General features: G+C 40.0%; 1 protein-coding gene across 1 annotated transcript; it reads right to left on the bottom strand.

Annotated features, from left to right (window-relative positions):
* Positions 1-902: 902 nt before the first annotated feature.
* Positions 903-14295, bottom strand: LOC124275498 (gastrin/cholecystokinin type B receptor-like). The gene is made up of 4 exons (XM_046711081.1): positions 14289-14295; positions 13453-14126; positions 8551-8581; positions 903-1015 (listed from the first exon to the last, which is right to left on the bottom strand). Exons 1-4 carry the CDS (start codon positions 14293-14295, stop codon positions 903-905), a joined length of 825 nt encoding a protein of 274 aa, XP_046567037.1.
* Between the last annotated feature and the right edge of the window lie 265 nt (positions 14296-14560).

The following is a 14560-nucleotide window of genomic DNA, read 5'->3' as shown; positions in this document are numbered from 1 at the left end:
GATCTGGTCGAACATATACAGTGTATTGAGACCAGTTAAATTCTGATGGATTTGGTTGAAACTATCCAGCTTATATTTACCACTATTTTATTCTGGTGGATTTGGTTGAAAATATACACTGTATTGAGACCAGTTAATTCTGATGGATTTGGTTGAAAATATACACTGTATTGAGACCAGTTAATTCTGATGGATTCGGTTGAAAATGTACACTGTATTGAGACCAGTTAATTCTGATAGATTCGGTTGAAAATATACACGGTATTGAGACCAGTTAATTCTGATGGATTCGGTTGAAAATATACACTGTATTGAGACCAGTTATTTCTGATGGATTCGTTTGAAAATATACACGGTATTGAGACCAGTTAATTCTGATGGATTTGGTTGAAAATATACACTGTATTGAGACCAGTTAATTCTGATAGATTTGGTTGAAAATATACACGGTATTGAGACGAGTTATTTCTGATGGATTCGTTTCAAAATATACATGGTATTGAGACCAGTTAATTCTGATGGATTTGGTTGAAAATATACACTGTATTGAGACCAGTTAATTCTGATGGATTTGGTTGAAAATAGACACTGTCAGTGTATTGAGAGTCCGTACTCATGTGTTTTCTTGAAAATATCCGCTCTGTAACTTTAATGTCATTACCATATTACGCCTCACCTTTCATATCTGAACAAATGAAAAGGTGTTCATTCCTTATATAATCGATATGCATGAAACATTGATTCGTGTAATTATAGCAGTATTACGGTTAGGCTAACACAAATGCTGGCACTCACAGCCAGTCTTTGGCAACTGGACTGTTTACGTCCCTAATTACCGTTGATTGGTCAGACGTCCAAACGTGGTCAAATGTCATGAAACTGGAGAGATTTACGACGGGCAATCAGAGAACGATGACCAAAGGTGACAGTCGATGCAGGTCAGAGTCTGAACTTGTGTCCAAGCCTTGACCGATGTCCAGTCCGGCCTTCACCCTCACCATGTTCCGGGCGTTGGCTGTGGTAAAGGATTACTCCAGGAATCTCACATTTAGGCAAACCTCAAGCGACGTTCGCTGATCGATGTGTGTGTGGATATTGTGCATTTGCTCGTAATTGCTAATTTAAGAATGAGGGCGCATTTATCTGCTGTTGGAAACACGTCTATCAGTTTATCAGTTTATTTCAAAGTATGCAATATTTGGAGATCTGAGTACATGAAACCCGCATAGACATTAAAATTTATTATATTTATTTATTCGTTTTGTTTATTATTTAACGCCACACTCAGAAGTATCCAAGCTATATGGCGGCGGTCTATCAATAATCGAGTTTGGGCCAGACAATTCAATTATTGAGATCACGAGCGTCGGTGTGCGCAGTTGGGATAAGATGACATGTGTCAACCATGTGTCAACCATGTCAGAGAGTCTGACCACGGGGGCCCCTTAGACGCCTTTTACGACAAGCAAGTGTTGCTGAAGACGAATCCTAACCCGTGTGAAGCTGATTATAGGTGATATTTGCAACATCATGCCAGTGTTAACTATCCCGAACAGATGTGTACATGTAGAATATTCTCACTTGTACCAACTTTGATCTTCTGTTCTGACTGCCTAATGTTTTGTACATATTATTACTGAACGATGAACATTTATTCAAGTAGATGGAAATGACGATGGTGTATGACATTACTGTAAACAATGATGACATAGTTATCAACATAACGACCTAAGTTATATTAAATAGGTGTTAGAAAGTGTAAACAACTTAATTTGTTTCAGGGGCGGTGGGGTAGCCTAGTGGTTAAAGCGTTCGACCGTCAGCCGGGTTCGATTCCCCACATGGTGAAGCCCATTTCTGCTGTCCGCCGTGATATTGCTTGTTTATTGCTAAAAGTGGCGTAAAACTAAACTCACTCACTAACTTGTTTCAGTTAACTCTACATCCAAAGAATCAATATTGTAACACCAAGGAGTGGCAACTGCTCACTTCAGAGAGAGCGGTTGTAATAATTCCTGTCATTACGTTGTATCATCTTGACTATCTGATTAACAATCTGCGTTGATTCCTGTTCACATTAAACTTTTGACGCGATATCAAAGACATTTAACTACATCTGTGTCAGTTAAGACGCTCCATCACTCCCAATCAACGCTTGACGTCAGACGTCTTCGATTTTCACTTTGCGACCCCAAACTGAAAATGTTTGATAGTTAACATTCCGCTTATGTTGCAACGCCAGAACGGCTTAAATGTCACATCGAAAACTGGTTATGCTGGATGATAAACATGGAGGCAATATTTTGATTTGCAATGGCAGCTCGCTTTATCTCAACGTCAAAATACGACGTTTTGCGCCGAAACGGAGCCAAACTGGTGGATGCATTTATGTATTCTGTTTAAACCACGTGTTGCAACTGTTAGATTCAGTCAGTCCCACAAACGTTTAAATCAGCAGATGGTTTGCAAGAAATTTAGAACATCCAATTTTCCAGAGTAGGCCCACCTAATTAATTGAATTGCAAATGAATTATCTGACAACATGCATGGAGAAGAGAGATGTAAAATGTCTTTACACAAAATCAATACAAACATGTAACAAGGTGTCTGCGTTTTATCAAGAGGATGGTAACATCCGCACGAAGCCATCTCGTCGAGCAAGTACAATTAATGACAGAGGCTTATAGCTCCGTGTTAAATATAATACGTCTCAGAATATTAATGCCAATGAAATATATCAGAAAAAACAGCTTTTGGTAAAAAGACCAGAGAAACGTGTTAATAAAATCCCTTTGGTTTTATTAATAGAGGCCAACAGAGACAAGTAAAAAGGAAAGGGTGATTCAAATGTAGATGTATGTCCTTGCCGAGCCCATCCGTAGTAATTGAAGATTAATGTCACATTGGCGGTATTCAGCGTCAAGGTAGGAAGATCTGATCTGCTCATGATACAAACAGGTTATTTGTTTGGTGAAAAAGAATAACGCAAAATTTGACAATATTCTACCAATTTGCCTATGGCCTGGAAATAACCGATTCGGAACCTGATAAACTCGTGACTGATATCATGAACAACGTCCCGCGCCATCATGGCACCATGGATCGTCTAGGCCAGCGTGTTTCTCGCGATCTGTTCCAGCCCCTGAAGCATCTTGACAGGAGCAAGTATGTCAGGATACCCCCAGAGATGGAAATTAATCGGAGTTGTATAAGACTAGTGAACAGCGTGTTTGACGGCCTACATGATTTTCAGGGGAGCTGAACGGAAAATTAAAAAAAATAACATACGTCATTATTCACTAACGATATGGCAGAAACATCGCTGATGGGATGTTTAAGTATATAACTCATTCAGTCACTCATGAGTATTCCCTGGAGGCATTTTGTTCCTGTACAGGTTCGTAGACTTAACCTGTTTTCATAGGTATGGTTCATCATAAACGTAGGCTAACACTTCATGAACAGAAGATGAAAGCTCTATATGCTCATGCCCTTATTGCCTTTTCGAAAGTCGTCAAATGTAAGAAATTGTGCTATTTGGAATAACACTTTCTTAATAAAGAACAAATTCTATTACATATTTAAGAAGTTTATGTCACCAAAAGACCTGGTAAGGATGCCTAGCTAGGTTGTAGCTTCGGTGATGATTATGTCACAGATCTGTTAATATTCACTGATGTCTGAAAGCGCTACCCATAAGATGAACTGGAATCTTCTTCCCGTTTTGTTTTTCAAGACGTACGCTTCTAACGACCACGTGTGAAGTTCTTCAGTCAGCACATATTTTTTATCATGTACCTCAATAATTGAAATTAAGACAGAATATTGTTTCACTTCCAACTGCTTTCACGCTTCAAGTCTCAAAGGCAATGCCGGATGATAAAAGAACGTGTAGGTTCTCATGTCGTGTAAACATATCATACCAACATGCAATGTCTTATTTGTTTGAGTGGCATTAAAGGAGTTGGTGGAGTAGGGATGACAAGACTTTTTGGATGATCAACTTCTTTATTTGACAACGGCGACGTTTCCGTATATATTCTCAAATAGCATGATGATCAGCTAAGATGACATGGCAATTAGAGACTGTACCCCCACCACCTTGGCTTCTGTCTAATTAACTTACAGTCACTAATTGTCATGGTAATCCCACTCATCTCATTTATGTCATCTTAGCTCATCATCATGCTATTGTCACTCATCATTAACTTTCTTTGGTGCTTTGTTTTGCCACCCTTGTTTTTGTTATCTCTTTATCTGATCTTGTATATATACTGGTGTACCCCTTCATTCCCCCATATGCTTGAAAACGGTATAAGAACCTATACCGAAACGTCGCCATTGTCAAATAAGGAAGTTGATCATCCATAAAGTCTTGTCAGCCCAATGCAATGTCTTACATTGCTGGTGTTTGTTTACCATTTAAATAAAACAGTGTATATTTAGTTATATTGTCTTACATGGATGACCTTGCATGGATGCGACTGCGAATGTCATTGACAAACAAGTATTCAATTCAATTCAGACCAGCCATTCAGAACCTTATATAGTACACTTATGCTTGATGGCGGTACATGTGGTTTGAAAGCGACTAGGATTTCACACAATACATTTAAACCCAACTCGATAAACAAATTAACACAAAATCAACGTAACAGTTCTTTAATAGTATAATATTTCATTTGTTTCTTTATGTTTATCCACAACAAGGACACAGACCCTCTGAATGAGTACAAACATTACTGAATCAATACTATACATCATTGAGTTTTTAACACGAAATTCGGCACCAGAAATGTGTCTCAGTCTTTAAAACATACAGGTACATGCATATAAAAACGTACAAAAGAAGCATACGTGTACATGGCAAAATATGATATATTAGCACTGTTAGGTATAGTATATCATTTGAATATATTCACAATTTCATTTCGTAATTTCACAATAATGACAATGGAAAATCTCTAAAACAGATTACACAAACGAGGGAAAAAACAAAATATATTCTACATGAAGAAAACAGCGTGAACCCACTTAATCAATTACATAAATAAACTAACATCAAAAGCTTGCACATACAGTAACAACACCTAAAACGGTTTACCTGTTATATAAAGAAACTATTAACAACACAAAACATGTTTACATTAAACCAAATAGTTTTGTTTGAAATCGATATCAGTTGAAGACTGATAGAAAAATAGAACGCTGATCTTGTATGCGTTACTTGACGAATGTCAGCCATGAAGAGATGCCACAAGACGATATTTCTCGAAGGAGTATGGACAAAAATATGAGCAATGCAACTATCACAACTGTGACGCTCCAACGGTTCACACGTTTATGTGGAGTGAGTGAGTGAGTTAAGTTTTACGCCTCACTCAGCAATATTCCAGCTATATGGCGTTGGTCTGTAAATAATTCGGGTCTGAACCAGACAATCCAGTGATTAACAGCATGAGCATCGATCTGCGCAAATGGGAACCGATGACACGTGTCAACCAAGTCAGCGAGCCTTACCACCCGATTCCGATAGTCGCCTCTTACGACAAGCATGGGTTACTGAAGATCAGTTCTAACCCGGACCTTCACGGGTATTTTATGTGGAGGAATCTCGACCTTGTAACAGCTAAAAGAAACATGTTCTTTGAGATATTTTGGTTGACCCTTAAGTGGTAGGATAAACGCTTGGGAGCCACGTTGGAATTTAATATTACTGAATGATTATCAGATCTGAACAGCCATGGTAGCAATAATATTGAAAAAGGAGAGAGATCGAAGGTGATTATCCGCAAAAGAGAAGCAATGTCGATGGAAATATTAATCTGCAGATATTGTAATCATATCTATGTTTGTGATCTTTGACATAGATGAACATATTCATAATACTCAATGCGTACCTTCCAAATTCAGCAGCATGTGACGGTAATATCGTTCACAGCATCGTCACAAACTCTGTCGCCGATAAACATTTCTGGGCACAAAGTATGGATTTCAAACACACAAAATAATTCTAACTTTTCAAAAGGTTATAGGCTTTAAACACTCGTTACACATACCGTCCATAACATAACAGCAATACCCACATCCAACACATCACCAACGAATGTTTCACTTTTAGCTTTAATCAAACATGAATGTATTCTTCCCTTTTCCCTTGCAGATTGCCAATCCTCTAATCACTTGTGTGGGTTAACGTGATGCACCACGCGTCGGTGTACCTAATTGGATTTCTCTTACAATGTGTGTCTCCAATTTCTGTCCAAGCAATGTGTCTCGTTGAGTATGACAAACTTGGGTGAAACAGGGATCTCCTGGAAAACGACTGTGGATCTGTATTGAAGGCAATGCGTAGAAAATCAGGTCTGTGAACTGAAGATGTATTTTATTTTGGACAAATCAATTCACTGTAACAACGTGAACTGAATAATGAAAAGTAACCATATTTGTTTGACATTATTTTATATGAAAGGACTGTAAAACAATTTGACAGATATTACATCTTGCAAGTCAGATGTATGATACGGTCAATGAACTTAATTCCAGTTGCTTCTTGGGTTGACAGGATGTTTTAAAGTTTGTTCTAATGTGTGCATTTTTATTTCTATGTTGACTGAAGACAAAATATATATATGAAATACACAATGCCATTTAGAAAGTGGTCAAATGTAACGTATGTTATATTTGGGATTACACTTTCTTAGTAAAGTACAGATTCTAGTACTTTTGTTGAGTTAAGTCCCGGTCTAGGCGTCTGACTTTGTGTGCTGGCGATTAGGTGCCTAACTCTGAGGGTGTGGGTTCGAATCCCGAATGGGACTCAACCAAACAAAAGTACTAGAATCTGTACTTTACTAAGAAAGTGTAATCCCAAATATAACATATGTTACAAAATATATATAGTTTGTATACTTATACCACTGCCAAGTAACTCGTGTACTGTGTTATACCATGTCTCCTTGTCAGCGGATCCTGGTAGCCAAGAGGGATAACTGAATCTAACCAGTTTATGAGTGTTGGATAGGCAAGATTAGATTGAAACATTCGGAGTAAGGACTCAATTGTATGAGTGTTAGTGAATTATAGGTGTTTTAGTCTTAATACGGCATGTTAGATTATGGGGAGGAAAGCCCGGAGTAATGCAGTCGTACATGGTAATCTCTCTGGTGAAACGTTACAACATTGGTTCTAATGGCGATGACAGACCCAGACCATCAGAGCCAATCTGGGTTTCCAATCAACAATGACACAAAACTGAAATGTGTGGCTATCCATGCACTCGTTCCGCACACGCACGCACCTACACACACATACGTAATACATTGAACTAAGGACATTTAAATGTTATTGTACATGTACCGGGAGCAACGACTGTGTTATTCAGCGTACAATATTTGCATATATGAGAAATGGGTCGTGATGCATTTGATCTCGTGTTTTATTTCAATACATAAAAACTGTTATTAAGAAACATGTAGTATTTACAAATAAAATACAAAAAAATAACAAGATCGAAAACAGAAGATAAACCAAAAACTAAAACAACGGAAAATGCTTTAATATTTCATGTATAAAATCATGTATAACAAGTTTTAAAAACGCTGATGAAGTGCTTCTATGTCCACTATAGTCGACAGAGATTTCAGTCAATTCTTCCATGGGCTTCAGATGCCCCATTCTCTTCCCACAGGGGTTACTTGTCATATCTTCCTGCGAACCTATGTTCTAATACGGCCCTTTCATGGTGCGAGTGTTCAGGATTCGTGATTGGTTGCAATCAGATTTAGTTGTGCAATCAGCGACGTTGTTTCAAAAGTGATCTTTCGCAAGGACTCGGTAATTTCCGTATGCTCTGAGAAAACTGGAGCCTCTTCCCCTGCTCGATACGCAAACGTTTCTTCTAGACAGAACTCAGTCATGTAATGGCGTCACCATCGCCCTCGTTGACAACGGACAAACTTGCCATTAAATGTCTTGTGTGTCACATCAAAACAAGTCCCCGGCTGAGAAGAGGGATATTTGTGGCCCCATTTTTAATTGCATCGATGTAACCCGTGTTCTGATTGGATAGAAAGAAGGGAGGTATTTCGTGTTGCGTTTTTTTGCCGCTAGGGGATTTTACGAGAACCGGGAAATATGGCCGTATTAGAACAGAGGTTCGTAGGAAGATATGACAAGTAACCTCTGTGGGAAGAGATTGCAGATGCCCGTGTGTTATGAAACCTGGCAATACTTTCATTTGCAATCGGGAACGAAGACATAAGCAAGTTAGCGACACCTGCCACCTGTTATATATAAAACAAGAATTATAATGTAGGACGTCAGTGGAAACAAACACCCAGTCTTGACTAACATCAGAAACCAATTCCGTTTGTAGTAAAAGGAGCAATATCTGTGACAATTATATGAGTCGATCACTATAAATCAGTGATGACATCAGGTGTTCCCGCAAAGGGTACGCACGACCTTCCCGTTATCTCTAAAGCTGTAAGGAATGGTCTTGCCCGAAAGCATACAGCCATAGTGAGAACCAGACTTCGAAACACCCACCTTCCCACCTCCATAACACACCGATTCCTTTCTGAAAATAAATGTCAATTACTATAGAAAGACACAACAGCCAGTTCCAAACTACTCGGAATGCCGTTGTGTTCTGATTCAGTTGATTTCTTATGAGGTTTGTGTTCAATCAAAGGGAATATAATACCGTTTGAATCTGCTATGACGCATTTTATAAGAGATTTTTAATGTTCTTATAAAAGATTGTAGTTATTGTTAGCAACTAAAAAGATGAATGAAACAAAACATACTATTTCATGTGTGTGACAAAACAGTCGACTAAATGACAGTGGACACTTTACAATTGAAATATATAATAAAATATTAACAAAGAAAACCTGAAAAGTTATTTTCTGCAACACTCTTGCCAATTACTGACATCAACAAGAATACTTATCCAATGTCCATAAAACATAACAAATTTAATATACCACGATAATAATAATAGCCCTATCTCCATAGCGACATTCCTGCAAGTCTATGTTGACATTACATGACATTAGGGACAGTCCACTCTGTGTGACCTGCATGTCGACATCCCGATCTTGATCCGAGGCCCTGTGATGGTCAGTACTCTCCGAAAACTGTCCATCTTCCTTCTTAGACTCCACCTTGATCAGCTGATCGCAGCATTTCTCTTCTCAGCATCGGGGATAACACTGAATTCCTTTCTCGATTTCTGTCACTGGTACTGAACCCACGTGAGATGCTTATCTGAAATGGATAAGGATGGATTGAAACATACATTGGCCACTGCACTATCACCCCAGCATTTGTCAATACCATGTTTAGTTCAGAAACTCAGCAGTTTAAGCTTTACGGTTACCTTTGGTTTTCGCGAAACAAGTTGTAATGTATGACGTTTTAATATCTTAGTTGAAATGCATATGTGCGAAAGAAGTAGAAAGGGTAGAGGGTTTTTTATTGTCTCATATGTCTTGACTGACTGACTGACTGACTGAGTTTGGTTTTACGCCGCTTTTAGCAATATTCCAGCAACATCACGGCGGGGGACACCAGAAATGGGCTTCACACATTGTACCCATGTGGGGGATTCGAACCCCGGTCTTCGGCGTGACGAGCCAACGCTTTAACCATTAGGCTACCCCACCGCCCCCATATGTCTTGAAGAATACGCGAGTGCAAACAGTGCATATGAAATAGAATACATCTATCATGCTTTTCATACCACTTTGACAACGTTTTGCCTACGCTTAGGTTCCACGATCATGTTTCTCCAGGTGTGGGCAAGCCAGATCTCTAGAATCTGCTTGTGAAAGTAATCTTTTCCATGGCGGCCAATGTATTTCCCTTGATGTGAGCATTACAACAATCATTATATCTTCAGCTATCATCCCTATCCTATTACATTTCAATCGTGAAGTCCCAGATGACCTATAATTGTGCTTAACATGCACGAATCTAGTTAGATGGAAGCGGGGGTCGCATTTCTTTGAAGCATATTCAATACCAAAGATTGCCATCGTTTTGCCAGCCATATATGGATGTAGGTTTTATGTAACAAGTATCTACTAAAGCGGATTTCTTTGCGTAAATGGCAAACAACAGTTTAAAATTGTCTGAATACTTAAATCTGTGATGACACCGGGTGATTGTGAAGAGATACGTATTTCCCGGTCTTCCTATAACATCCCAAAATGTTTTATAAAAAAGTCAATGTTTGTTGCGTTTACGCCGCTGAGCGGCCTGTCAACAACCGATTCTTGACCAAACACGGGCGGAGGGGTAGCCTAGTGCTTAAAGCGTTCGCTCGTCACGCTACCCGGGTTCGATTCCCCACATGGGTACAATGTGTGAAGCCCATTCCTGGTGTCCTCGCCGTGATATTGCTGGAATATTGCTAAAAGCGGCGTAAAACTAAACTCACTGACTTACTTCACCAAACACACGGTATCTGGTGTTCATTCCATTTAAATTTGTTTTGTTTTTAAAATAACTTTAATCTAGATGTTGTACTGCGGGCATGTTCAGACATGGAATTCCAATGTGAAATACAAATCTTTAGGTTACATAGTTACATGTGTACTTGAGGTCTTTACACCTTTAAGACTTGAGGGGCGGTGGGGTAGCCTAGCGGTTAAGGTGTTGGCTCGTCAAGCCGAAGACCCGGGTTCGATTTCCCACATGGGTCCAATGTGTGAAGCCTATTTCTAACGGGATCGGGTGGTCAGGCTAACTGACTTGGTTGATACATGTCATCGTATACCAATTGCGCAGATCGATGCTCATGCTGTTGATCACTGGCTTCTCTGGTCCAGACTCGATTATCTACAGACTGCCGCCATATAGCTGGAATATTGCTGAGTGCTTCGTAAAACTAAGCTCACTCACTCACTCTGGTGTCACCCGCTGGAATGTAGCTAAAAGGGGCGTAAAACCACTCATTTTAAGACTTTGAGCCTCTTTGTAATATAAACTGGCGGCATCGTAAACTGAAGGCCAGAGAAAATATACAGAGTTTGTTTTCTATTTAATTGCAAATGTAAAGAACTGTTGTTAAATTGGATGAGTTCTTTTTAACCATTACTCATTCGTGAAACTTTTTGTAAAACGTAATCGATGGCTTGATAATTTGGTATAAAAATATTTTGTTTCATTGGACACATTTGCAGTCACATAACCCGAACCATGCTTGAAAATGTAAATGTTTGTGTAAAAACCAAATGTATTGGTGTCCAAAGATATGATGTCATCGGGTGTGAAATATGAACTATTTTAAATTTTAATATCAAATCATAGTTTATTTTACTCCTGAGCTGTGGTGACATTAATCGGGCTGCAACTTTTTGGGTGATTTGTTGCCAATACAAAGAATACAACTACCACCAATTGCTTCCTTGAGTGTGTACATCAATCTTGCATATTATGTTAAACTGTGGCGGTAGAATCCCCCGAGATGTCCCAGCGGTTGTAGTGAGACCTACAGATATCTGGTGTTCTCACAGTCAGCTCCCACACAGATAACTGCTCCCTCACACACGACACAACAGCCGAAATTGACAGTGTCGTTAGCATACAAACGACTCCATTATTGACGAAATATGTACGTGGAAAGAAAGCCGAGCGTTTCATAGCATGACGGTGACGTTTTTGGCAACATGATAGCGTTATATTACGATGAAACGTGCCTTACATTTACATAACTGAAGGGGATGGTGTATAAACATCTCGGAATGCGTCTGGTTGTGTCCTAGATTAATTTCGATAGAATGATGCGAGATCATGTAACTGCAACCGTCTGCGTGTGGGGAGGGTATAATGGTGATAACTATCATAATATTATTATTATTATGTTTATGTAATGCTTGATCTATGATTTCCCACATGTATGAAACAGATGGGATTTCTCCTTCAGTCAGTGTAAGATGTGACGAAGCGCCATATGTCTCTGTTTTGTAATAGAGTGAGTGAGTGAGTATGGTTTTACCCCGCGTTTAGCAATAAATATAGCAATATCACGGCGTGGGACACGGGAAATGGGCTTCACACATTGTACCCATGTGGGGAATCGAACCCGGGACTTTAGCGTTACGACGCTTTAACCATTAGGCTAGCCCACTGTGATAGAGGTGCGCGGCTGGACCAAGGGAGCTCCGAATGAGACGCATCTATTTATATCTCCTTGTACATGTTTTGAGGGAGTAAGTTGCGTTTGACGCCACTATGAAATGTATTCCAGTTGTACAACGGCGTGTCACCTCACTGGTGGTGGAAAGCCCGATGCAGGTCCACTTTGTTGAACCCAGCGAGGTAGAGTATGGTGTTGGCAAACTTAGAAACATATTGAGAGCAAATCAGAATTCTGCACAACGAACAGTTGCGATTCAAACAACTGAGCCCTCATCAACTCTGTGCGACATTCAACAAAAATGAGTGACACATGAACTGCACCTCTGACCGGTAACATGCACGAGTGAGTCATTTTTCTTTTCCTCCGCTTTTAGAAATATGTGAAAGATATTACGACAGAGAACACCGGAAATCAGATTCAAACATTCTACCCATGTGGGAATCGAACCAGTAACGAGCGCACCCTTGAACCTCTTGGATACTCACCGCTAATGTATACGATATGAGTGAGTGAGTGAGTTTGGTTTTACGCCGCTTTTAGCAATATTCCAGCAATATCACGGCGGGGGACACCAGAAATGGGCTTCACACAATGTACCCATGTGGGGAAGCGAACCCGGGTCTTCGGCGTGACGAGCGAACGCTTTAACCACTAGGCTACCCCACCGCCCCGTATACGATATGAAATGATGTCGCATCGGTGTAACCACAATGGTCTGAAGCTTTTCCTGTACAGTTAGTAATATCTGGTGACAACAGACCCCACTGCATGGCTCCGGCAATATCAATAGCATGTGCTGTGAATCCCATAGTGATGATACCTGGTTATATGAGATAGAAAATACCATTAAAATGTCCACTTTATTAATTTCATTTAATCACGCCCGAAAACCATCATAGCACTATACCATTCGTAAGCCTGTGATAAAGTATAGTGTTACGATAGGTCGTAATGTTACAAACGCTTTGTGGATTGGGACCCAGGTCTACATGCGCATATACTTCATCTGATTCAAACCGTCACATATATGTGTTCTCCGTCATTTAGCCATATCCGTGAAGTTGAAAGTTAGAATTGGTCTTCAGTAACCCATGCTTGTTGTATGAGGCGACTAACGGGATCGGATGGGCACATGTCATTGTATCCCAATTACATAGATTGATGTGCATGCTGTTGATCGATGCTTATGCTCAGTCACTGGATTGTTCGGTCCAGACATGATTATCTAGATCGCCGCCACACAGCTGGACTATTGCTGAGTGCGGCGTTAAACAACAAATAATAATATCTAAACAACGTACCTGTTTTTCGGATCGAATCCTGCTGCACTGGCACTTGATAATCCTCAAAATACACGTCTTAAATCCTCTATGCATGAAGCAGTACAGTATAGGGTTCTGTGCACTGTTCGTATGGCCCAGCAACAGGGTGAAAGGATATAGTGTTATTAGATTATACTGCATGGACTGATCAAAGTCCATACATATGCTGAAGATATAGTACGGCAACCAACACACCGCAAACAACACAGAAATGATTATCATCATCAGCGCCAGGCGACGTCGGCTTAACATGACCTTGGCCTCGTTATTCATACAGGAATTCTGACGTTTAAGGCTGGCGTCACGCCGCCACAGTTTACATCCCATTAGAGCGTACAACAGCACTATCATGCTCCCAGGAATGATGTAGATAAAAAACAATAAGAAGATGTCGTATATCTGTCGGTCCTGTTGTCTCGGCCACTGTTCCGTGCAAAATTTTAGACTGAACGCTTCAATGGTATGTACGCGTAGTTGACGTACGATGGCCAAAGGGACCATCACACCCGCCGCTAGCAGCCATGTAAGTCCGACAAGGATTTTCACCTTCCCAACAGTGAAGATTCGTCGGTGTATCATAGGATGTCTGATGGCAAAGTACCGGTCAATCCCCATACATACAATTGTCAACACGCTGGCTCCGATGTAGATCCCTGCAAGACAATAGCAAAGTTTCGTCAACAATCGAACGCTTTAACTGCCAGACTATCCCATTGTCCAAAGTGTTGGAAGAATACAACGTTGAGTCTAAAGCATATTTATGTTACTTATCTCAGTAGCTCCAGCAGACAAATGTCACAAGAAAAGAAACTGACAAAACATAACAGAATCAAATCGATGTCTGGGATCAAATCAGCTATTACCTTGCAAGTAGCCAGTAAGCTTGCACAGCGTCTCTCCAAATATCCACACTTGGTACACAATGTCTGCCACCGTCATTGGGATACAGCACACGGCAACTGTAATGACATGATATGTATCAGTACAATGAAAGATACAGCGCTGCCAGGTAGTATTCATCTTGCAACAAATTGTAAAATATAGGGATTAGGACAGGCACAAGTGCCCTTTTTCTCAAAACGTTCGT

Source organism: Haliotis rubra, unplaced genomic scaffold (genome assembly GCF_003918875.1).
Source record: "Haliotis rubra isolate DU_JTF1 unplaced genomic scaffold, ASM391887v1 Scf2, whole genome shotgun sequence".
Classification (NCBI taxonomy): Eukaryota; Metazoa; Mollusca; class Gastropoda; order Lepetellida; family Haliotidae; genus Haliotis; species Haliotis rubra.
Note: the sequence above shows the minus strand (reverse complement) of the source record. Positions and strands in the feature narration are given on the sequence as shown.